This window comes from Centropristis striata, chromosome 18 (assembly GCF_030273125.1).
Source record: "Centropristis striata isolate RG_2023a ecotype Rhode Island chromosome 18, C.striata_1.0, whole genome shotgun sequence".
Classification (NCBI taxonomy): domain Eukaryota; kingdom Metazoa; phylum Chordata; class Actinopteri; order Perciformes; family Serranidae; genus Centropristis; species Centropristis striata.
The window spans coordinates 4,455,878-4,482,651 of record NC_081534.1 but is presented as its reverse complement, the minus strand read 5'-3'; the positions used below and the strand labels follow the sequence as shown (position 1 = coordinate 4,482,651).

The 26,774-nt window shown below is 39.7% G+C and overlaps 1 protein-coding gene across 1 annotated transcript in view; it reads right to left on the bottom strand.

Annotated features, from left to right (window-relative positions):
* LOC131991671 (MAM domain-containing glycosylphosphatidylinositol anchor protein 2-like) overlaps nt 1–26,774 on the bottom strand; it is a 220,790-nt gene that overhangs the window by 1,488 nt on the left and 192,528 nt on the right. Inside the window, exons 13-17 of the mRNA XM_059357161.1 lie at nt 18,566–18,586; nt 15,373–15,528; nt 10,725–10,886; nt 2,245–2,375; nt 1,582–1,678 (exon numbers count right to left, since the gene is read on the bottom strand). Of these exons, the coding sequence (XP_059213144.1) occupies nt 1,582–1,678; nt 2,245–2,375; nt 10,725–10,886; nt 15,373–15,528; nt 18,566–18,586 (567 nt within the window). The remainder of the gene's footprint in view (nt 1–1,581; nt 1,679–2,244; nt 2,376–10,724; nt 10,887–15,372; nt 15,529–18,565; nt 18,587–26,774) is intronic.

Below are 26,774 nucleotides of genomic sequence, written 5' to 3'. Positions count from 1 at the left end.
TTCCCAGTAATGGTCCATAAGTATATTGAGGTCCGAAACTTCACATTTTGGTTGAAGTGCATATGTTTTAGCATCAGAATGCTATTTTCCAAAGTATTTCTAAAAACATTTTCCCACATTCCCTGATGTAGGTTTCTGGATGATGATGTTGCTACATATATATCCTTATCTACAACCAGTGTATAATCAATGGTGGTCGGCAAGCTCCCAGTTTGGAGAAGCAGATACCTGCACAGGAGCTAAGTAATGCACTGCTGAGGGCACCACATTCCATCAGATCCAAGAGCGAAGGAAGTCGCACAATAACACAAACAAAATTGAGGCATCGTGTGACCAACAGCTAAAAATACTGTTTTTATAAAAGAAAAGTGAAGAAAACTGATATATATATACTGCTGTAGAGTGGGCAGCAGCATACCATAATCTAGCCACCTAAATCACCTCAAAATGTAAGTGTCAACTGTTTTTTCACCACTTTTGGACGAGGAACTGAAGCTTTTCAATGCACTACTCAAAGCCACCAGACACCATTGCCAAAACCAGTAATTTTATCGGGGAGAACACAATAGTTGCTGGTCTCCTGCTGCCTTCTTTAGTTAGTTAGTTTGTGTTATTGTGTGACAATCGGATCTGTATTAACATGGTGCCTTATTTCCAAATTTAGTACAGCTCAAGCTGACTCAGCTGGTGCTAGTGTTCACATTATTGATCACTTTATTGATTACCTTACTGTGGTTTCTACGTCACTGCTTTTATTTCTATGGCTGAGTGGGCGTTTCCATTTGAAAATTGGAACAAGAAGTAGAGTCGGCCATTAAGGCAAAACAAACCTGTTAGATTAAATCCTAAATCAGCGACTCTGAACCTTCTTCATCAGTCAGAATCAGCCTCAATCAGCCCTCATGAGATATTTCTCTTTTCCCCCCTCTTACATCCCATAAAGTCATGTAAGATTCATCAAGTGAGATTGAAATGCATAATTTTCAGCATTACTCCGCCTGGGTGACCTCTTCTATAACTGCAAATAAATTAATATTGTCACTTTGAATCATAATGGAGCCAAATGAAAATAACTTGAATAATAGTCCTGCAGCTATAAAAAGAATCCTTTTTGCAAACCAGGATCACAGAATCTGATTGTCTTTAAGAGGCCTGGTTATTTTCCACCAGTGGAAAAAAATGAAAAAGACACCCTGAATATGTTAAAGGGATGTCTTAAATTGAGAAGCATCAGGAAATAATGCTCCTCCAATCCTTAAATCAAATGAACAGTGTTTATCTATTGTATGTCAATTGCAGGCTATTTTCTGTGTCCTGTTTCCTGTTTTTACCTTCTGTTTGTTCCTGCAGCGCAATTACAGCGCTCCACTCAGCCAGCGTGGCTATCATTCATGTGATTACAACACTGTTGCTATGGCAACCGTGTTCTCCCAATGAGATGGTGGTTCTATGCTGGCAACTGTCTAAGATTAGATCCACTCTCGTAAATCTCAACCCCTGTCCGACGAGGTAGAGCGAGAAGCCGCGGCTCAGATAAGAGGGGAGGGAGGAGGGAGGAGGCGCAGACGTGGTGCTACTCACTAGTCGGTGGGTCTCGACACTCCCCTTCCTCCAGCGTGACATCATCGATGGCGATGTCTCCCTCGATGCCCGGACCCCTGATACCTTCGAGTACCACCTATGGAGAGAAAAACATGTTTGTCGTATTATATGCTCAGCCTTGAGAGAGCACAAAAACAAGACAATTAGCACTGCTGTAGGATAAAAACTTAAAGTAAGTACACAGTGTAATTTAGCTAAATGAAAAATAACAGCAGGTGGCAAATGTGTGTTTCAGTTTTTAATGTCACAAAATGCTAAATTAAGTATGCTTGTGGTGTTGGAGCAGTTAGAAGAAGTGAGAGTGGGAACAAACAAACACCAAAAAAAAGACACAGAAGTGCAGCTGAAACTATAATTACTTTCCACAACTGCAGTCGTAAAAATGATGGAGAATATTGCAGTTTCTATATTCGCTACTCGCAAAGATTAGGCTTCCTGATGGCAAAGCGTGAGTGATATTGCTTTCTCAATAGCAAACAATGTCCACTCCTCTGCTTAATATCACAGCTTGTGAAGTGCTACATCAATATGCCGCCCCCGAGGAAACTAATACTTGAGCATACAAACACAGTCTGAGAAGAAAATAGAGGGCAACAAGAGAAACGCTGCTGCGTATTGGATTGATTAGGTTTTTGCTCTTACCTGGAAGGATGATGTCGGATGGATGCTTACTTTTGCCTGCTTCCAGCGGTCACCTTGGTTTCCATTTAGCGACCACACGGGACCCTCAGAGGCTGTCTGGCCCTTCTGCTTTAGGAGGGCGTTTAGTGTTCCTGCATGAAGGAGACACAGTTACACACACGTCAGCACCAACACACACGCAAACATGATTCCAATATGTCTCTCAACACTGTCAGTGGTTTCCAACCTCCAGGCAGTGGTGGAACAAGTATTCAGATCTACTATGCTACTACATTATAGGCTATTTTTGTTTGTCTGTCCTGTATTTTTCCTGTCTTTCCTCCCTGTTAATATGACAAACTGTAACTAAAGTAGGTCATCAGTCCTCGAGATAACCAGCCTGTCTCCACCACCTCTCAGTATTCTGCAGTACAGGCGACAGGTCTATCTTTATTTTCTTAATTTAATAAGTAATCATAATGAAATAAAGTTTCTGTTTACTTTTCCTTTTATTCCCGCCCACGCCCTCTCCTGTGTGCTCCCTTTTTCCTGCTGTCTCTCCCACTCTTCGTCATCATTCAACCCCTACCAAGATTTATTTGTAATTCGAGAGAATAAATGGAGACATTAACAGTATAAAAAATATATAAAAAAACAGACTGCGGTGCAAAAAAACCCCCTGATCTCACCTATCCATCTAGTTTATGACTGAGTACAGGATGACTTATGATGATGACATTTTCATATCCCAAATGAAGACCCACGTAGAACAAATATAAACTTCGCCAGCCTCATGCTGTGGATATACAAAATCTGTTGGTTCAGAGGTGTTGTGCCTTAAAAACACAAGTGTGGCGTTAATAATTTCAATCACGAACATTATATAGATTATAGAGGAAACTGTTACATTGGAAATAGAAGAAAGTAAGGCTGGGTGATGTGACTAAAATCTTCTATTTAGATATAAATAGATATCTCGAGAACAATATATATATCACAATGTTGCATGTTTTCTGGTAATTCATTTACAAATTAATTATTTCTGTATATTTCATATTCCATGTTAGCAAAACAGCACCTCTATAGTTTAATACTAATGTAAATCTCTGTCCAAATGACATAATTATTGTTGAAATGCAGTTCAGCAGTTCAAAACCACAAAAAAAAAAAAACACTGGCCACTTCATTAGGGACACCTATTCAACTGCTTAACAGCCAATCACATTGCAGCAACTCATTGCATTTAGGCATGTAGACACGGTGAAGACGAGCTGCTGGAGTTCAAAGCGAGCATCAGTATGGGGAAGAAAGGCGATTTAAGTGACTTTGAACATGGCATGGTTGTTGGCCACAAACTGCTGATTTACTGGGATTTTCACACACAATCATCTCTAGACTTTATAGCGAATGGTCCGAAAAAGAGAAAATATCCAGTGAGCCAAGATGCCTTGTAGGTCCCAGAGGTCAGAGGAGAATAGCCAGACTGGTTGGAGAAGATAAAACGGCAACAGTAACTCAAATAACCACACACTGCAGAAGAGCATCTCTGAACACACAACATTGAAGCAGATGGGCTACAGCAGCAGAAGACCCCACCACCACTTTATTAGGTACACCTTGCTAGCTAATAATAAAGTAAAAATAAAGTGACCGGTGAGTGTATATATATATGTTTGACTGAAGCTTAAACAGGATGTGATTCATACAAAATGAAGATAATCGATGAGCAATTGCCCAGTGTTGTGATTTTAACTCACATATGTACCTGAATGCACCACTGGCGTCAGGTTTCTCACCACAGTAGACTGTGTCTGGTCAAGTACTGTTAAATAGCTGAGTCATGGCAAAATAAACCTAGAAAAGTTGTCACAGCACATTGAAACTGCGTAGCCTGACCTTTTTTATATCAACACTTTAACTTAAGTAGTTAAATCTGCTCCTCCAGACTGAAGGAGGGTTTTTTTATTCATGCCAGTCGCCGTTTCTCTTTCTAATATATATATATATATATATATACTGCTTAGGGACTTAGAAGAAGCCTTTTTTTTCCAACTTGAGTGATTGGAACAGCAGTAAACAGCACAAATACCTATAATTTGTGCTGTGTTGGTAGTGGTTGCCTCAGAACCTGCCTCCAGCTGCCTGAAAAACACAGTGATGTATGACATCTTATGCAAAGAAGCTATGGATCAATATTTACGGGAAAAAAAAGATAACAAATCCTAAAAAATATATTTTTCAAAAACTTGAAAGAATCTTGCCAAAGACGCTCAGAACAATACGGGACTTTATGGAGATGAATTCATATCCGCTACAGATCCTGCATCTATTATAAAGTGCTGTAATATCAAAAGTTTGAAACTGCAGCTCCATCTGTCCTGTACTGCAGTAATTCTCCTATATTGGAGATACTACACCTACACCCAGACTTGAGGGCTCTATTGTGAATCTCAGTTTAAAATTGTATGTGAAATTGGACCTAAACTTAATATTCACCCCCGTCTCATGCATTTCAGATGCATGTATTCCTCTGCATTGGAAGCTGAGCCAAGCAGTAGCAAAGGTTAAACCCAGGTCACCTGAATTGATACATTTATTAAGTTGTGATTCTGCAAGCGAAGATAAATTATTCTCTAGCCCGTATTAATCCAAATTAATTATCACTAATGGGGTATGTGTGATGAGAATTTTTAGGTGAGGGTAAATAAGTTCCCTGTAGAGAACAGTTCCTAATTCATCATTAGTTTCAAACTATTTCTGCTCAGTCTGGCATCATTCAAATTCATTTTTGGACAAAAGCTAAAGGAGAAACTCCTGGATGTCACCGTCGACCAGCTCTGCATTTGAAAATGCAATTTGACAGATCCATTTTAACTGAATTCATATAAACCCTTACAATAACACAGAAGTAGTGGCTCGGATTGAGACAGAATAGACTATATACCAGTTCTGAATTGAAGACTCCCCTCAGTGAGACCTCTTGTCTGGCCGTGGGCTTTGATATAAAACTGTCAGATGATGACACCGAGTGCAACCACTTTACCCTCCTCTCCAAACGCACCGATTGTGTTAGTTTTTCTATTCGCCATGCAGGAAGACAGAGAGAGAGAGTGGTATCCTTCAGCAGAGGGCCAGCAGAGCAGCATCCAAAGGCCCAAATCAGGTTAGCATTGACACCATGGCGGAGCTCAGCAGGACCACTGCTCTGAAGTCAAGTGAATTTCACAAGTATGGAAAGCAGCACCTTTGCGTTTAAACAACTGGTGAGCAAAAAACAGCAGCGACTACGACTGCAAACATCGCTTTTGATGCATCTCAGCCTCAGCGAGGTGCCTCATTACTGCAGATCTCTGTGAGGAAACGAGGGAAAGCTCCACTGTATGTCCCTGTTCATATTCTCTCATCAGCACAGTATACACTGTGCATTCTCCAACGACAGCACAATCTCCAGTGAGAGATGAGCTCTTGTACAGAACATGACCTGCGGTTTCATCTCCCGTTGAAGTGTTTAGGATGTAGGAGGATTCTTGCTGAGCTGGCTGGCTTACATTTTCTTTGAACTCACCACGATGTAGGTGGTTATGTCAGTGTCATCACATCCTGAATAAAGGCATATGCTGTATATTCTCTGAAATACCTTTTTTTAATAGCAGTACCTGTGGCAGACACTTGTGAAATTTAAAAAGATCTGAGAAGAGAAGGATGTGAGACTGGTGAAAAGTGAGAAATAGCTCCAAGAAATTTTCAATTATGTAGTGAGGACCAGAGAGAGGGGGATTGAGGTGCAGTACCACCCTCCTTGCTAATGAAACGATGACTCCATTGCTTCTCAGAAGGTCAGGCTTAAAACAGACTTGCTTGGTGTGCTTTGCCGGAGACTTAATCCTATAAACAAATGCGACACGGGCTCCAAAGGCAAACTTTGATGTGCGCTTCAGTAATTAAGTGTGACCTTGTCTCAGGTATCCCCCCGTGAGCTAACTACGGAGGAGTTTCTTTGAGCCTGTGCCACTGTTCTCATCAGTGTGTGGGCGAAAACTCCTTATCGACTGATTCTGGCCTTCAGCGCTGCCGTGCCACGACTTGACTGTGACTCACCTCCACAGCACAGTCCCAAAGAGCATCAAACTCCCAGCATTTCAACACGGAGCTGTGCCATGTCTGATGGCTTCGTGAGTCATGGATCAAAAGCGAAAAAGCCCTCAACTGTTGAAAACAACAGTCCTCTGCAATAAGAGCACACAAACAGCATAGATGAACATACTACTTGGACCGTTTGTTTTAAGCTTTCACTTCTCTGGGTGCAAAATATCACAAACCAACATTCCTGAGCTCTGGGACGAATTTCTCTCACGGCCGGAGAGGCAGAATACTAAATGGAGCGTGGCCATGGAGGATCTGAGCTGGGTTTCAAGTCCTTGACATTTAGCCCATTCATCATAACACGCCACAGTCTGGGCATGGGCTTCACCACAGACGGGGAGGGCAGGGAAGAGAGGGTCTGGCTGGCGATCAATTTGAGCAAATTGGAAATGTCACGGCCTACTCAACCTCGGCAGGGAGCCGGAGGAGCTCTCATCTCCCCGCTGAGTCGCCCTCCAACACCTCTATCCTTATATTCTCTCCACCTCCTCCTGCCTCCACCTCTCCAGATGTTTGGTCCGGCCCCCCCACCTGGACACTTGCACTCAACCCTCAGAGGACAGCTGAAAAGTAGCCTGGCAAAATTCCCCACCATATGGAGTCCTGCTGTCAACTCAGTGTTAAGCCTAAAGGGTCAGCTCACCCAAAACTATGGCTGCAGGTAAGAGTTTTTATTTTATTTTTATCAATTAATTTGCACGGTATTTTCTCAGTTATTTGTTTGGTCCAGACTCCAAAAAGGTTTGGATGCTGAAAAGAGCATTTTCTGCCAGTTTTGCATGGAAAATGACTTTATAATTATACACAAATAGTTTGAAAATCACTACAATTGTACATTTAAAATTCATATTCTCATTTCATTAGACAGAATAATCCTTTTAAAGTATTCACAGAGATATCTGAAGGTGAATAATCACTCTCTGGGTAGGGATCAGAGGTTGGATCTGTTGAAAAATGAATGTGATGCTGAATAAAAATGCCCATTAATGGAATAACAATATTTAAAGATACTTATTTAGGCCACAGTTCACCTCCAACTGTGAAAACATGCCTTTTGCTCAATAGAAGAATCTTTGAGGCGATTTAAATTATTAATGTAAATATGTTAAGTGAAGAAACTTCAAAGGGAAATCAAAAAGTTATAATGACATAAGATTCACAAAAGAAAATATAGTTTATGAAAGATACATAAGCCAGTCAAGGGAAAAGAGAGAGGAAGACGAGAGCTGAGTGTGTTGGAGCCGGAGCAGCAGGTCCAGCAGAAGCTCAGAGCGGAGCAGGTGGAGGGTGGAGATGGTGCTGATACCACCGTGTCTCACTAGAATACTGAGGTAAATGCAGCCAAATGCTCGCTGTAAACATCTTATCAAAAGAGAGATGAGTGCAGTTGCCCGCCTGTAGTGATTTCACAGTTTATTGAACATCAAGTTTAATGAGCGCAGAACAGCAAATCCCTGTCGCCGTTTTCAGTCCATTCACTATCACTGCTCTTTTTCTATCTTCACTTTGGTTCTTATCTATTTTCTATTCTTTTATTTGTTTATTGTTGATTTAAAAATATATTCAGGGAGGTAGTATTTTTAGTTAACTTGATATTTTTGTCTCTTTTTGTCAGATGTCACTGTCGTTTCCTGTTTCAAGGCCCTGAAAACACATTTTATCAATCAGCTTCTTACTACGAGTGGCGAGGTCCCACATGAACACAAATACACAGGAGACTTATTTGGATCTTTTGTTTTGTCTCTGCTTTTCTCACTGGTTTGTAGTTGGTTGTCCGAAGCCTGGAGAAGGTGATGCATATTCAGCATTTGGCACCATTTCAATCAGAATCCCAGGATAGTTATTGGAGTTGTTTGGTAACTGTCAATCAAAAGGAATCAATCTAAGGAAGCAGATTAGCTGAAAGCTTGATTGTTAAACTCTTGATAAATCAAATGTTTCTACCCCAAAAAACCTTAACTTTGACTTTCTCAGTTAGACATTAACATTTAAAGTTACTGAGAAAAAGTTCAGATTAGAATCAAAGGATTTGAAAGTATCAGACTTCGACAAGTCCTGGTTCTAAGACACAAAGGGGCATCAAAGGCCACACTAACTTCGCTTCAAGGCTCCTGTGCTTATAATCTATCTCCACACTTGTTTTGCATGTAAACGGATCACTGAGAACGGCTCTATAGATGCCATAGACATTTTTTCCACTGCCAGAAACTGTAGAGTCACTGAGCTTTTTCAAGGTGCAAATGTCAAAAGGTGATGGTCCATATCACAAGCTATGTTTGCTTCGAGAGGTGACAGTGGTAGATAGAAATGGGAGCGATATCTGGTGGCGTGGGCCCTTGAATGGGGCCCATTATGCTCATTTTCAGGTTTCAACTTGACTTTTTGGTTTCTACTAGAACTACTTCCTACTACTTACTATGCTTTGATGTTAAAAAACACAACTGTAGTGGCGAGTTCCTAGAAGGTTTTAAACTGTGATTGAGGAGCCGATCCGGTTCTGTTTCTGATGCATGTCCGCTGTTCCACAATATGAAATGAGTCATAGCTTTACTCGCTGATCCATTCCAGTCATTTATTTTGGTGATCGGAGAAATCCACAATATCTGTGTCAACTCATTACACGTCCAAAAGCTTCAAAAGCACGTTAAAAAACATTCACCATGATGCTCCTCATCACTTCCAACATCTTCCTGTGCATCCTGCCATGTATAATAACAAAACTCCAGATTATATACAAACAATAAATTTATCCATTTAACAAAATAAATACTTGCTGGTTTTTGGAATTTATAAATAATACAGATTATTATTTTCTTATTCCTTAAATTAAATGTAACTAATATTTACCCAACTTTTAAATTCTTACAAATCAAAAATGATAAAAATGTCTATTTTGTCTGTCTAAATATACCTGTATTTACACTCAAACAATCCATTTTGGTCAACACTTCCGTGTCTTTTGCATCTGCAACTGCAGTAAAGTGTTGGAGCTATAAGTGGCCAAATTGGTTCCATTAACATTTAACGATCGGAGCATCATTGGCAAAACACACCAGAGTTCCTTTACCTTTGGGTTACCTGACATATTGACATTTCTTCTTAAACAAGAAACATATTAAATTGATTTGTAGCTCCCTCTATTGTCTGTGACGGGTTAAACTAATTTGAAAAGCCTTGCTCTAAACACCGCTATTGGAAATGCTTTCTGCAGAGCTTTAAGTGCACAACATCAACTTGCCTTCTGACAAACTGCTCACATGCCTGAACAGCATCCAGCCCCCATGATACCAACATGACCCTTCACCCATGCCAGCAGTGCCCCTCACCTGCCTCATGAACCCATGCAGTAGCTAATGATACAGGGTGAAGCCAGGACAGAGAAATCACCAATAGAGGCCATCAACAATGTATGAGCCTGCTGTTTCTGTGCTAGAGATCCAATCTTTTCTCAGCACTCTGAAATGCGCAAACACACAAACAGCATGTACTCAGAGCAGAAGTGCTTGCGGTCGGCTGATTGGGTCCCCGGTGAAGGAAGACTAAGAGTCAGACGTAAGCCACAGATGGCTCCTTCAGTCACTCTACCATCTTCAAATGGCCATACAAGGTTGTTATCAGCATTCAGAGAGGAATGTAAGAGCTAATGCCCGGGATTTGTGTACACACCTTTGAAGGGGTTTGTTGCAAAAATGAGATATCTTTTGCTTGAAACATCTGACAGCTGCACTTACAAAATTTTAGCATGAAAGCACAACACTCCCCACCGCACCTGCCATGGGGACAAACTCTCTGGAAATGACTGAAATTCTGTTGCTTACAGGAAAAAGTGCTGCCGCTCTCCTTTTATTCCAGTCTCACAAACAACCATTCTTTGACAGAAAAAAAAAGAGTAAAAACCCGCTGTGAAAGACGTAGGTGGCGGACAGCAATTTCAAGACTCTCATGATGAGATTCATCTCTCAATTTATGTTTCAAAGCTAGTGTGATGTCTCACAGATGCTTGATGACAGACTTTTTTTTTGGTAAATAAAATGTCTTGTGTTGTTTCCTCATTGACTGTTATTTAGTTCCGCATAGATAAAAATGCATCTCCTTCATTTAGCACTGAATTGCCAAAGCAATTGAAGTTCCACTTTAAGTTACTTTTGCTGCTTAAGTAACCAAAAGCACAAAACAGTGACGGATTCTTTAAAGAATGAGAGTAATTACCCTTTTGTTCATCAGTTTCCATGAACCACTGAGCCATGAATATAAATTAAGATGATCCTTTCAGCAGTGGATATACAGTATGGCAGATTAAACACAGACGTTTGTTATGCAGCCTGGGGACAATGAAGCATCGGAGGAATGGATCTTACCTATGTGTTTTCCGTACATGTGGTAGAAGAAGCCGAAGCAGTAGGCAGGTGGGTTGGTGATGCCATAAGGGTTTTTAGGCGCTACGTTGAAAAAGGGACTTACAAGCCGTGCTTGGTCCCCTTCCTTGCGTGGTCTTGATGTCTCAATGTACATGTAGAAACCTTGAAATGAGAGACACAAAATCACACATAAGACACACGTATAAACTTGGCCAGAGGAGGCTACAGCAAGTAAGATTTAGTACCAGACAATATTGAAATAAAGAAAACCTAAAATAAAACAAGCTGCAATATACCTGTCAGGAAGTGGAACATTTAAAGGATAATACTGTATTACTACATACTCTGTAGTTTTGGTTTTTTATCTCAGTCTTATTAACACATTATTGGGACTGCCACTAAAGACTACTTTTGCAATTGATTAAAACTATTTATTGTTTTAGTGGTTATTGGATGAATGTAAATGAATACGTTTCGTCCAGAAAATCAAATTTACACTTTCATTTAAGTTGTACTTTGACAGGATTTCTAGCACGATGTTCATGACACTTTCAAAACACAGGATGGATTGGAGGATGGAGGATTCACTAATTATTTCTGCACTTTCATTAACAGCTTGAGACAGGATAGTCATGGTAAAGGTCTGCATTCTCTGTGTGCCTTTCTGCCTTGGAGATAAAGTCCTACAATTTGGTAAAAATCCACTACTGCATTTGAACCCCACATAAGTAAACTGAATCTGAGTGACCTTGAAGGGAAATGTATGAAGAGGATAAACCAGAGCTGAGGTTTAATTTATACCATAAGATAATACCAAAGTGATCAAGGATAAAGGACACTGGCATAGAGCTGTCTGGATTAAAAATATATAGTATCATGTCATCTGCATAGAGTGATACCTGCTGTTCAAACCCCTCCCTGAATACACAAGTTAGTCTGTCATCTTGCCCAACTGCAATGGTCAAAAGACTCTCTAGCCAGCAATGGTAATGAGGACGAGAGGGCAGCATTGTCTTGTTCCAATGAATGTTGTTAAAAAAAACCCTCATTTGTACAAACGAAGCTAGGAGCCAAGTTTCCCAAAATTTAATTTGTCAAGTATATGCTCCCACTCCAGCCTGTCAAATCTCTCAGCAAGCATTAACATAAACATCTCTGGAATAAGTATCAGAATGGTGGTAGATTATATTAAACAGCTGTCTAATATCAAAGAAGGGATATCTATTTATTATTATTTTTATAAATCCTGTCTGATCAGGGGATATATTCTGGGACAGTCTTAATGCTAATACTTTGTCTAATATCTTAACATCTGTATTTAACAATGAGACTGGGTGGTAGGATGTACAGCAGCTTGGATCTTAATTCTTTAGAATAAGAGATATAGATATAAATAGATCTGTTAAAGTATGTATGTATGTATGTATGTATGTATGTATGTATGTATGTGTGTGTGTATGTATGTATGTATGTATGTACACTGTTTGAAGGAAGCTTTTTCCATCTGCTTATGCTTTCTTGTGATCTTGGTCAAAGTTATTATGCCTATTATTTTTGCCTATAGGACAACAGCATGTATTTTCTTCTTATGTATTGCAGTATATAGAGGATATTATCTGATAATGCCTTGTGGATGACCTCAGGACATCAGACAAAGTAGTTGTGCCTTGCTGAGAAACTGGATACACATTGAATATACCCTTTTTTCATATAAGAGCTTTTCTCGGGCAGTGTTCAGACTCCCAAAACTACTTTACTATTTGTCACTGTAAAGACTATAAAAAAGCGAGGGATCCTTGGTCATGCTCAGTTGCTTTTTCAGTCAGTGTGTGATAGCATGATAGAAATGAAACCTTCCATATCAGAGATGAGGTGCAGGGCTTTTTCTACGAGGGGACAGTTCTCCTTTTACTAATAGCAATAACCAGGGGCAAATCAAGATGATAAAAATGAGGTTACATTAATGCTCCGTCGGTGTGACAGTGGTGGACGACAGAGAGTCAAACAGCCCTCTGATTGTGTCTGAGCCACATGATCCGAAGCCATTCTCTGCCACGGGCACAGTGAAGGTAGCTTGTGAGCGGCTCCATGCCCCGCCAGCCAAAACCGAATGGAATATCTCCCTCAGTTGAATCTCATATCAGATAATTATACGCAAAGAGGAATGGGGCTGGTAATGAAATGCTGGACATTTTGAAACCATTAGGTGATTAAAGCCAATGCATTATTTACTGCTTCAGCTGCTGCTGGTGCCACGGTACCATAATAGGCACTTATATTCCACCACAGATACCTTCCATCAGCCGATTCATATAAAATCCTCCAACGGATCCTGCAAATCCAATTATTTTAATTCTCTATTTATTAAGTTCTTGCATATTGAATACCTGCACATGTAACTAACATATTGCATACTAAATTCCATGCAGATCTCTGTGGTTTAGGTACCCATGGAAACAGCAACAGAGACTCAGTTACAAGATTATCTTGCACATAAATGATCAAGGCTGCTCATTGTTAGATTGTGCTGCATCAAGCAACTGATGACACAATGAGTACAGCTGGAATCATCTATTATGCAGGAAACTCTTGAATCTTTCCAACTTATTTCAACATGTCAAAAAAAGTCAAACTTTAAGTGAAATGTTTGCATATCTTGTTTAAAAGGTACATGCATGTGTCTTTTAATTCTATATTTTGCCACATGATCCTGCAATAACATTATAATAACAGTGTTTGCTAGTGCACAGTGGGAATTCATGTGTTCATGCATGGATTATATAATAAATAACAGAGTGGTGTCCATTTAAATATGTGCATTCAACCATCATTTTTCCAATCCAATGAGCAGGTGCAGTGTTTTCAGAGCCATACTGACAGCTGGCAAGAAGAATCGCTTACAGTTTCATCAACTGTGATTTTTTTCCCATTTGTGCAATATGATTGTTCAGCTATATAAAGATATCCCCGGCTGAGAAATGTAAATGAGTAACTTGCTCATTAGTTAGTCAATGTTGAGGAATGGTGATTTGCATCTAATTTGTTTTCAAAAAATCTGCAGGTATATTGCATGTATCTGTCCACTGTATCTGTCATATTCCTGTTCACTGTCATTCTCAAGTCTTGCACAACATGCACACATATGCACAGACACGCACAATTTAGAGTTTCCAATTCAATTCCTGCTTATTACACATGATTGGACTGTTGTAAACCCAAAAATCACAGTGCCATCAGGAGTATTAGAGAATGCTCAATCAAACAATCACCTTACTGATGACTCATCCAGCGAAACAAACAACTGGCCCTTCTATGGGCTCCCGTGGCTATGCTTATCAAGCTTTTGATTCTAGCAGAGCACATAGAAGGTTTACAGTGACGACAGCGGCAGATTTACATTCAGTCATTTTGGAAGCAATGCATCACTGGTTTCTGACAAATCCCCAGCCAGGGACGGAAGTTTTATCAGGTATTTAGCTAATTAATGATAACTCAGATAAGTTGTTAAACAAGAACCTCATAAACGCTCCTAAATATGCACTTTATATATACAAATATGATTTTGAGCTAAAGAACTGAGGTTAAAGCTACATGACCCATGCAAACATTTAGAATCTTAACCAGCTGATGATCGAACAGTGATTCTTAACTAGGCTGCAAAGACATAATGTGACCAAAACTGATCCATCTATCCCATTCCCCTACCTCCTGCCAGCACGAGGCATGAGGGACAGTTCAGCTCAGCATTATAATTTTTGCTGAGGATGTTAAAGTGAGTTTCCCCCCTCCGTCTCTCAGCAGTGACACTCTTACTGACTCTCCTGACCAGATACTTACTCACCATGTGGACCAAATTAAAAAGAAATGAGATAGAGCCTCCGTCTGTTGCAGATATCGATCATTCAAACTATGACAAATTAGTTGTGAATATGCCCAAATTGCTAATTGAATGGTGAGATAATTTAATTATAGATGGTTTCCAAATAAACTTTTCTTTCTCCTTCTGTCCATTAATACACACTGTCTGTCTCTTGCTCACCCACACCAGCACTCTCTCTCTCTCTCTCTCTCTCTCTCTCTCCCTGATGCTGTCGATGGTTCTGACATTATGACAACTGCACCGTCAAAATAAGACAGAGCAACAAAGGAATCAGCTTATTTTTCAAGTTGAATGAAATAGATAGACCTATTTTTAACTTTTATTTTATGGATTTAGTTTCTATTTTGACAACTTATCTTGACTGACTGGATTTTTTTTTGGTTAAAGTCCTTCTCCAGTAATAAAACTTGATTTTATTGTTACTTCACTTGGATGTTTGAGCTTCTCTGTGCAGAACAATGTATGTGCAGACTTTGTTTTTTCACATCTGCTGACGGGGGAACATTTCTTTGTGCTCACCTTAAATCTCTGCAGTTCACAGAGTGGTGTGAAAACTTGCCTTCACTGCACTGAGAATGGACTTTTTAGTGAAGTTGGATACCTCTTGTGTCCAAAAAACCATTTGCATAACAATAGATTCATTTTTGAATAAGGGGGGACGATGTCTTTTAAAGTAGTATCCAAATTCTGAATACAACGTATTGCTTATAGTCATAGACTGCATAAAATAAGGATGTAGACCGCATGACGTCACCCAGAACTACTTACCCTGTTTGGAACCACTGCGGTCACCACTGGGCCCGGTGTTGGGCGTATACTTGGTGTCGCGGGTAGCGGCGCTGTGTCGCGTCCAATCAAAATCATCATTCTTGTCCTGGGTGAACATGCAGATGGGCTCCTCCTCAAAGCTGCAGTGGAACTCTCCTGCAGAGCGACAGAGCAGAACCAGGCTCTTACATCACATCATTATAAAAGAGTGAGAAGTTATACAGTACACTGCCTTGTTGGTACAGTATGTGTGCAGACACCTACTGTATATTTATGAGTGTGTTTGTGTGTCTCAGGGGGATATATACAACAGCAAAGTCCTAATTACACCATATGATGTGTTGAACACAAGTTCTAAATTAAGATGTGACCTCTCGCTGACTAGAGTGGAGGCATCGTTGAGTGTGTTTGTTTTTTCTCCCCGACATCGAAAGGAAGTCGCCGCAGAGAGAGTGCTGAACCAGGAAAACACTCAACGTCCGTGTGTTTCAGAAGTGATTATTAAGCGTAATTTATGCTCCCTTTATGTCTATTTTAAACGATGTTACTGACATTGCCCTCATACTTCCATGCATCGTTTATGATGGTAGATGTTGAGCAATATATCCACTCAAGGGCAGCTCAGCTTAGGGTCAAAAGTTTCCGACAACAGCAAACACAGCGAGGGTGGAGGAGGTTGTGTTAATGCACCTCTTAAGGCAAAAGCGGAGGCAGCGCTGTAGACGCAGATGGTCTGTGAGGCCATTAAATACATCATGACATGTGGACATCATTTTAACTAATTCCTCCTCAATACTGAAGAGGATTAGTGCCAGGCAGGAGAAAAAAATAATGAGAGCAAATGACGAGAATAGAGTCGACTTTTTGAGTTTGGTGAAGTTGGAAAGATATTTAACAGATTGGTTGTTCCCGTGTCAGTAAGTCATCAGAGGAACATTGCTTTTAAAGAAATGGCTGCAAGCTACAACCTGATTTTCATCAATACAAGTCATTCTACAATCACAACAACTTACATTGGCTCCTGTGCACAATGGGACCATCATGTAAGTGGAATACATGATTATTTTTGCTACAAAAACAATCAATAACCTTACCATGGAACAGTGTAGGGTCATAAAAATCCCTCCACACTGGTATAATTGTTTTTGGGAAAATCTGCTTATATGTCATTTATGTGAATATTTTTATTTGTAAAATTAGCAATTACTACATAAATAAGCTATTGTTGGTAGTACTACAACTATTGTTTTGGGGTTATCTAAGGCCCACTTTCCAAAGTTGACTTTGTTCTCGACATTTTAAATGTACTTTTTTCTCGAAGTGCAGAGTAAAATATTTTTGGTCCTCTCAGAATTTTTTTCTCTGGTTTCTGCCAGTTTTAGAATTTTTTCTTGTGCACTATGGTTGTATCTTTTTTTTTATGATATCTAGTGGTTCTGCTCTATTTTGTTTGTAATCTTTCAGAAAAGATGCTCAAATATGGACAAAATCAGCAAGGACAGGATGCTCCATCTAAATCGATATCTAACATTGAGCATAAATGAACCCTAAAACACAATCATCGTGACTGACGATTTCTAAAGGTGATTACAGTTTTCTAGGAGTTGTTTGACATTGTAGAAGTTGTATAACATGCTATTGACCCGCTAATAATTTCAAATAACTCTCTTTTTACAAGATTGAAGGTAAAAATGACTGTCCTTGGATGTTTTGTGGCATCTCGGTAGTAGGACTCTATGTAATCAGTTTTTTTTACACCGCCTCCCTCCCGATCACACTCTCCACGCCCTTTTGACTGCAATTTTTAAACTAGTGGAGTGTGCAGAGAGGGAGTGCAAGTTTCGTCACCCTCCCAGAAAAAATAAAAGTGATTCTCTAGTGCGAGGTTAGGATAGGTCACAGGTAGGGAAATGTCTCACAGGGAATGTACTAATGAGCAGCAGGAAATCACACGTGTGTGGAACTAACCCACTCAGTTTAATGAAGGGGTAGCGGCAGGATCCACCGTGTCAAAACCTCCATTTAATCCGTGTAACAAACAAAGCAAAACACCTAACCAGAGGACACGCTGCTGCTCAGCAGTGTCCTCAAAGAGATAGTAAAAAGGAGCATTTGGATTCACGGTGCGGGCATGTGTTCTGATAAATATTCATTGATTTATTAAAACGTAGCTGGGAGCAGTTTGGAGTGGTGACCTTGAGAGGAAGAGATTCTGCAGCTTTTACTCAGGTAATGGAGGTAACACAGACTGAGTGTGGGTGGATGGACCAGGGGAAGGAAGAAGGGCAGTGATGCTGCGAGGCAGAGAAAGAGATAGAAAGTGAGAGCTGGAGAGAAAGCAGTGGTGGAGTGGGAGAGCAGGAGGAAGGGGCTGGGTTGCAGGCACTCTTGACTCCTCTCCTCATAGGCATGCAGATTTAAATGGAGGTCTAGCCCCGGGCGCTAGACACCAACGCCCCCCATCCACTGTGAGCTAAACTAAATGTTTTCGCCTCCTGCGCCCGGGAGAGATAGGAGGATTTGGAGGAGAGGCGGAGGAAGGAGGGAGGACGAGGAGGCGTGCAGGTAAGATAGCTTCCTTCAGGGATTTGGATAATGATGTTGGTGATTAGGATGTTTGTTATTATGTTGGCAATGTTTGTGTGAACACCCACCAAAATATATATCCATATAAATAAATAAACCACAATACACAGCAGCACACTGCAGCACAGCAAACAATGATTAAGTGTGGATTCTCAAAGCGTGAATAATGCGAATTTGTAAAGTTTCAACAATGAAATGTGTCATAAATGGGACTAAACATTGAATATACGGAGCTGATGCATGCATAAGTAATACTCACACAGCACAGAGCGTGCAATTGTACTCACACACAAACACACATATCTCATGCAAATACACTCCATCATAACTGCACAATGTCCTGTGGAGATTTGAAGCTCTCAACATGTCAAATAGCCTGATGCTGGTTTACTCAGAGTTCCTAAAGGAAGTCGTGTTACTCATACTTCATTTAGTACTACTTAGGAATACTTAGAAGGGTCTTCCGGTGCAGTGTGACATGTTGAGAATCAGATCTCTACGGGATGTGCAGTTACTTTGAGTCTCCCCACTGTTCTCACAGACTGTGCTGCGACAGAAGGAGCTGGCTCTCTGACGAGACATGCTAAGTGAGGTGCACATTACTTACTCAGGTGAGGGTTGATGGGAGCTGTGAAAGAGAAAAGGCCAGGGACAGTCATTAGTACAGAATATCTTAGCCATCTGTCAATACGTGAAACGCTTCTTAAAAGGAAACGCACAGAGCTGTACGAGCACTTTAAAAACGGATATAATGTGTTCTATTACAGCTTAGGCAGAATACAACACAAGCGTGCACACAGTCGCTGTCGCTATTAACCTTTCGTCTTGCTGTCATCCACTGTTTAGGCACAGAGCTAATAAAAGTCTACATGTAGAAAAGTTGGAGCTTGCACACTTCGACTGTCATAAAGCTAAATGAAAGAGGCCCATGGGAGAGCTGCAGATATTGTCCTGTGATATTAAAACACTAGAAGTATATTAGAGTGCATCTTCTCTTCCACGGTGTACAAATAAAAAGTAAACACATAGCTAAACAGGAAGCGATCTACTGGCACACACAATGTAATTATTATTGAGCAGACAGAGTGAGAGATGTCTGGGATTTAAAGTGGAAAAGGTGACAGCAGTCATTCTGTGCCTGTTATCAAATGTAAAAGACAGAGGGATTAGGAGGACCAGCCTGACCACATTAATAAGCTTATAGCGCAACTGCTTATCATTATTGCCATTTACCGGCATTGCTGATGTTCTTGTTCAAGGTGACTTCCATTTAGAGCACTAAGCCTATTTTATACTTCCATTTAGAAGCCGATAAATCATAAAGATGAGTAATAATCACAAGTGTGTGTGCTAATCACTCTCCTGCAACATCCTTGATTCTTGCTGTGTTTTCAACAGCGCCGTTACAGAAACTTTTACATCTGATGACTTGAGGCCACCAGAGTAACATGCAAGGCTTCTTCTGCATTCTGTCCACCTGGCCGTGGTTCAATGCCTCCCTCATTGATAATTTAAGAGGCTCCCGCCGCAGCAAACACAGAAAGGTCAAGGGTATCACACAGAGTTGCAACGAGCCAGTTAGTCGGCACTTCACTTTTTGCAGAGTAAATACCATTTAACCTGTCAAGAAGATTCATGGGCATTTTCATGATCGATTGCTGACCGGCTGAATAGATGCGATACATCAGCTTTACCACAAAACTACGTTGCTGCTTGATTTATGAAACCTTGCTGTTCATGGGGGGAATTGATTTTAATCCAACCAATTAAAGTGAGTAATAACAAATCATTCCTACAAAGGAAAACATGTACTGAAGAGCGGGGAAGTACTGTGGGGACGGGGAATCGGTCTTTTTTAAAAGCAGAAACTCGAGCAGTGATTTCTGTATATTGCAGTGCAGTTCATGGAAATGTGTGTCCACTTGTTCGCTAGCAGTGAGGAGAAAAGAGAAAGGCAGAGAGAGAGAGAGAGAGAGAGAGAGAGAGAACAAACCGTTGCATTTCCAATTGAATCATATAAAACATTCAGTGAACTGCAACACTGCAGCTGAAGCCTTGCCATGAGAGTGGGAAGAACAGGCTGTACTCTCTCATCGTATTAAAGCTTTAATAATCTTTAATGTAACTGATTGTGAAAATACCTGCATCCCAACAATGTTTCCTACTGAATCTACGCTGAGCTGCACACTGCTGCAATGAAAGTCTCTGCAGAGAGGGAGGAAATCATCCGAGCTGTTGCAGAGAAAATGTTTTAAATGACAACTTACAGCCTCAGGCCTGTGAAACGGATGCTGAGTTTTCTGACAAAACTCTATTCTTTCAGCCCCCTTCCTGCTCGCCGGCTCTTTCCCTCTCAACCTCCCATTTCCTGCAGCTCTCCTCTCCTCACCCCCCTCCCCCTCCCCGCTGCCCAATCCTTCCTGCTGCCCCCTTCTTTCTTCCAAGACTGTGGTTATGAAAATATGTTTCCTTGTCAGTTTTTTTTACCTGCAGCTTCCCCTGGCTGACTCACGGTGCCTTAGTCCAGATGAATGTGTCTGCTCGAGCAGTGTCTCTACCTCCACAGAGGAAATCAAGCTGAGCACAGAGCAGGCCCAGAGGCTACTTTACTGCACACACGCACACACACTAAAAGATAATTCAACTTCCAATTTAGATGACTGTATTGGAAAAACAAACAAGCAATGGAATAAATTCAGATTGAGATCTATTGTTCAGTTAACCGTTTAAAATAAAGCTTTCTTTTTATCAATCAACCAAACTTATTTTTACAGCACCATTATACAGGTAAGTGCAGTTCAAAGTGCTGCACAGATGACTGATGATAAGCCCATAATAAGAAAAGAAAAATCATTAAAAAGAAAGACAAACAATTTTACAATTAGAGACCAATGCAGGGGAGAATAATAATAAAAAAAAAGATAAAAGATAAAAAAGAAATACAGAATACATTCAAAAGCTATACATAAAAATAAAAAAATAGATTAAAAATAAAAAAATATTCAAAAACAAAGCAAGATGATATTATTTAAAAAAACAATAATAATAACTACAGATAAAAGGGGTAGTTTTACAACATAAATTCAAAAAAGCAAGTGGATAAAAACATGAAAAGAGTGTCTATAAACCATTCTTAATCTAAAGCTTGGCTGAATAAATGGGTTTAAAGTTTGTGTTTAAAACATTTCAACGCTTCCAGCTGTTCTCAGCTCCTCAGGCAGACTGTTCCAGCAGTTCGGAGCATAAAAGCTACAAGCTGTCTCACCAAAGGTTTAAGTCCTGCACTTTGGAACAACTGACAAACTTGTGCCAGAGGACCCGAGGTGCTGTAACAGTTTAAACTCCGTAAGCATGTGGGACATGTATGCCGGTGCAAGACTGGGAAGAGCTTTAAAAAAAATGATAGACGTGTTGAAAATGGTCTTCAAATACTTCTGTAGCTCCTGAAAACACGAGTGGACCTCAAACAGTCTCCTCAAAATGCACTGTGTTGTTAAAGCATATGTGTGAAAAGCCCTCAAGCAAACTGCAAAGGCTTTAAAAAATATCTCTTATTTCTTTCTTAATGCTGCTGCACTCTGCTTTTCCCTTCCAGCTACAAAAGCCTCAAATAATGATCGAGGATGAAATGCAATTTTGATACTTCTCGAGATAAACAGTCCCAGTGATCACGATGTGAAAGGAAGCAAGTTTTTCAATGTAGCTCTTTGAAAAGTTCTGTTATGAAAGGTCTTGTCCTTAACCCCACGTATAAGGTGCACGTCTGGATTCTACTTTTCCAGCTCAGAGGACAAAACAAACTGTTGCTTGATGCATGACTGCCTTCCATCCAAATTGCCTAATTTTGATTGAAACACAAAGTGAGCTCATTGACCGCCAAAGGACAGCGGTCCGTAGAGGCCGTTCCGGATACAAACACTGACTTCATCTTGGCTGGCTTCCCTGCCCACTGGCCTGCGGCTGTATTACAAAGCAGCAGACAATTCCACGGCTGCAGCCAAGTGTCCTCATAGACAACAGCAGCCCGGCTTCTTCTTTCTTTTTTCACTGACCTCGTATAATTCACACTCTCAGAGATTCCCATCCATCATGTTTAGGGGTTCTGGGTGGGTGCCATGGCGATCTCAGAAAGCCCCGTGACGGTTTCACAGCTCCAACCATCAGTTGGAATAATAACAGCGTGGGCAAATGTAATTCAGCCATCTTCCCCTCACGTCTCCGAGACAGAAATAACACGAGCGACTTCACACTATTGTGTCCTTCAATCATATTGTTGCTCCCTGACAGAGGATGTAAGTGTTCTGCACTGGTCCTGCAGTAACACATACAGACACACCCAAACACAGCCAGTCCGTGTCCAATAATCCCCTGTGTGTTATCCTGTTCTTGCATCAGTGTGTGTGTGACACATCGATGCAAGCAAGTGAATCTTAATGGACTTCCACATGGATGATTCTCTGCTGTGGTTTAAATAGCAGGTAGAGGAGTGAGACGAAGCAAATGTAGAGAAGTGACCTGAGTGAAATATGCAAAAAGCAGAAAGAGGCCACGGCTAATGCAAACATGTAAAAACCACGAGAGGTTGGCAATATCATATCGCTCATCATAATATCAGTATAATCCTATTTACTAAAATTCCTCAAGCAGGAAGCAATATTGAAACACATTTCCTCTAATTTTTGTTCTTATTTTGTACCCACTTATTTCTGGAATCTATGAAAGTTTCTTTTTTTTTAGGTAGGAGAACATTTTAGAAGCACTCAAAAGCTCTTACTGAGATATAAAAATAAAATAAAGATCTTGTTTACACAGTCCACAAATTGTTAGTTCAACCCAAGGAAACATGACTTTTAAATTTGAGGAAGATAACATAAACATAATGACGTTTGTGGAACAGCCTCCTGAAGACCTGAGGGCATCAGAGACTGCTCATATTTTTAAGAGCAAACTTAAGACTTATCTTTTTAATTTGGCTGACTTGAACCATTTTTAGAGATTTTTCTGCTCATGCATCATAGTGTTACAACATCTTCTCTTTTATTTATTTGCTACTATTATTAGTCTATTTTTATATATATTTTATCATGCTTTACTTAATCTTAATTATTTTTTTTGTTTTTATCTTTTCTATCTAGCTTTTTAAAAAATATTGTAAAATGTTGTGTTATTATTTACTTTTATTTTGTATTGTATTTTATCTTACTTTATTTTTTATTTATTTTATCTAATTAACTTCTAACCTACCTCCAGTGTTTCCTCGCTGCTCCATGTTGAGATGGAGTTTCCTCAGTTTGTGCTTTGTTTTTAATGGGAGGGTGTTTGCTTGTTTCTATGTTTTGTTATTATTATTATTTTCTCCTTTTTTATGTAAAGCACTTTGTGTTACATCTCTCTTGTATGAAAATTGCTTTACAAATAAAGTCTGATTGATTGATTTGAAATGTGCCTTGTGAGAAAGTTTGTCTTTAGGAAGCAGAATGAACAGAGATTATTTTAAATGTTTTGTTTATGCTTAATATTGTTTTAGATGTATGATCTTATCTTTTCATTATGTTTTATTTGTTTTCAGTCCAGTTGACAGTTTAAATTTGGGAGCAATTTGTGTGATTGTAACCCAAACCAATCAGTAACCAGTAATCAGTGTGAACTCCTTATGGGCTGGAAGAATCAATAGCATTTCCATTCAGTGTTGTTTTTCTTTCCATCCATCCATCCATCCATCCATCCATCCATCCATCCATCCATCCATCCATCCATCCATCCATCCATCCATCGGCATTGACAAAATATCTTGCAAACAAGCTTAGTGTTTGATCTCCATTCAAAGCTGATTTCTTTTTAGTTTAGATTTCAATTTGTTTTCATGTTATTCTATATGTGCATCTGAAATTAACTTCTTTTTATATTTTCTTTTTTTCACAGAAATGTAAGAGAATGTTGCTTTAACCCTTGTGTGATGTTCATATTGTTGTTACTCAGCCAGTGTTTGTGGGTCTGATGGACCCGTTGCATTTTGTGGCTTTTAATGCCTCACAATCAAACATTTTTATGTTAAAATACTGAACAGATGATGCACAACACAAGCTGAACACATGAACACAGAGTAAACATATCAGTCAAGACAGACTGAACATCAATTTCCACACTTCTATTAGCCCCGGGTCCAGTGGACCCGGACATCTTATATGTAATAGAAATGTGTAGGGGGGTGTATGGTGTGTGGTCATTAAATATGTATTCTGATATATGTTCTTCACAGAAAATGAGCCAAAGTCAGTGAGTCTCAGTTTGAAAAATTAATTAATTGTATCATTTTTCTTTTAATAAAAAAGGAAAACGGGTCCCACAGACCCGAACACCACACAAGGGTTAATGTCCCATCTCATCATAATATTAACAATATTGCCACATGTTAATCTATGTCTTGGTGCAGACAAGCAAGGAGAGACTTCAGGAAGACACTCCCTTGGGGTTAAGCCTTGGACGAATATATTGCATAATGGCTGGGTGAATCATACCTTTTTTTCTATTTTATTTTGCTGATTGAATGCCTCTAAAGAACGAGAGAGAGAGCTGGTGTTCAGCAACCAGCTGCTAAGTGTGGAGATAGGTCTGGCAATGTGAGACTACTCAGCATCAGACTCATTCAGCGAACAAACTCAGTAGCACAGAGAGGCCAGCAATGGCAGAGAGAGACAGTGGGAAAAAAACAGCATGTGGAGCCAGCATGCTTTCACATCAAACTCAGTGAATTAGGGTTTTTATTTTGATCAAAGCAGACTTTCTATGGTTGGAGCACTTAACAAGGCTGTTTTGGTGATTTTATTTCTGTTGAGTATGAAAAAGGTGTTCTTAAGGTGAGTTAACAAGGCAGTTAAGCTTCTATTGGTTTCGGTGAATGAGATAAACTTGAATTCAAAAGGTGTATGAAGGTTGTCTGAAGGTGGGTGTGAGAATATTTCCTTTCTTGACACTTGTTTATTTATTAGAATAAAAAAAGTGAAGTTAATGAGTGGAAAGTGGCAAAACTCACTGCTTGGGCACATTTCTGAACTGAAACACACATCTGTGCAAATATATCAGCAACTGCTGGCTGGAAAACTTAAACATATCACCCAACTCAGAGCTGCCGGTTTTCTCCTTTGAACTAAACTAAGCTAACTTAAAATTACCTATAGTCATGAATTCAGACAGACATGACTCATCTATATTATTATCTAACTCTCCACCACAAAGCGAATAAGCCAAAATGTTGAACTATCGTTTTAATGGAAAATGTAAACTCCTGAACTTTGATAAAACCCCAGCTACACTATCTTTTGCAAACTTCTTTGCTTTCACAAGTCGTTCTTAGTTGCTGCAATTAATAAGTAGTTTCAGTATTTTATCATATTGTCATGAATAACATTGTAGCAAAAACACCCTGCAATAGCACTTTACTTTATGAAAATAATACCCAACCTCAGAAACCTTATCTTGCAACCTTGAGGCCCAAGTTGTTCAGAAAAAATTGATGAAATATAAAAGTTTCAAAACTGTGATTCATAGAGTTCTCAGGTAAACAGAGTTGAGTCCATGACTGAACAAAAGCTCAGACAGGGATTACAGTGAACCACCGCTGGCCGAATAATAATACCCCAACACCTCTGCTATAGCAGGAGATCGAAATCATCACCAGCAGACGACTGTATTTAATATAAGATTTAGTGGGTTTTGACTTTAGGACAGGCTTCTTACTGTATATGTCACTATGAGCTGCATAAAAATGGAAAATTAAGAAACAGCAGCAGTGTTTTACTGTGCCACAGTGAGAGTTGACAGGAGGCTTAAACATTAAATCCTGCGCCTTGGAGGAAAGCGGAGAGAGAGGAGAGCTATGAGGAACACCAAACAGATGCCGAGTTTGTCACTGCAGCAAAATTTAAAAGAGCTTCTTTGGAGCTTGGTGACACAACCATCCTTCATCCTACAGCTGGGGACACTATAACCGCTTTTGTGTTTTCTTGCCAACTCACAGGAAAGCTGCTACCATCGGCTTTATGTGCATCAGAATGATCGCTTGGCCTATTGGGCAATGACGAGCAAACTTACTCATACTTTAGAGTCCTTATGTTAAAAATAGGACAGCAATGTTTATCCTAAGAGCTAACAAAATGGCTATCATATTTCTTTGCTTTGTTGTTTGTTCCTGTACATACTGTACGCATTCACTTTCAGGGTCATGGGGAGCTAGAGACTATAGTATGTGCCTACAGTATGTACACTATTGAAAGACAGGTGCTCGCCATTGTAAGGCAAACACTCAAACACATATAGTTGCACAAACACAGAGGGACGAAAACACTCACACTGACACCTGAGGGTTATTTTGGGACTCCTAACCTGTACTGTATGTCTTTGTGAATTGTTGGAGGAAACCAAAGCAAACAAAGGAACACTGCAGGAACCAGGGCTTCAGTTTCATTCACCCTCATAAGCTTTTTGCTGTTAAGCCATAGTGCTAAAAAGCATCAGGGACTGGACATAACTGACTTTAAATATACGGTTATTTGTACACTGTGAAAAATGTCTGTAGATTTTACGGTGAAAAACTGCTAAACCATGACGGTAAAAGACCGTAAAATGATAAATGAGTTAATGTATATATGTAAATAAATAAATGTATATATCACCCAAAACTGTTTTTTTATTTTTATTTTTTGAAAAATACATTATTCCACTGTAAAATACACTGTGAATATGTATTTAATGTAATATATATACAAGCCACCAATGTCATTTTTGCATTTATCTTTTGTAAAAAATACTTTTTCTCA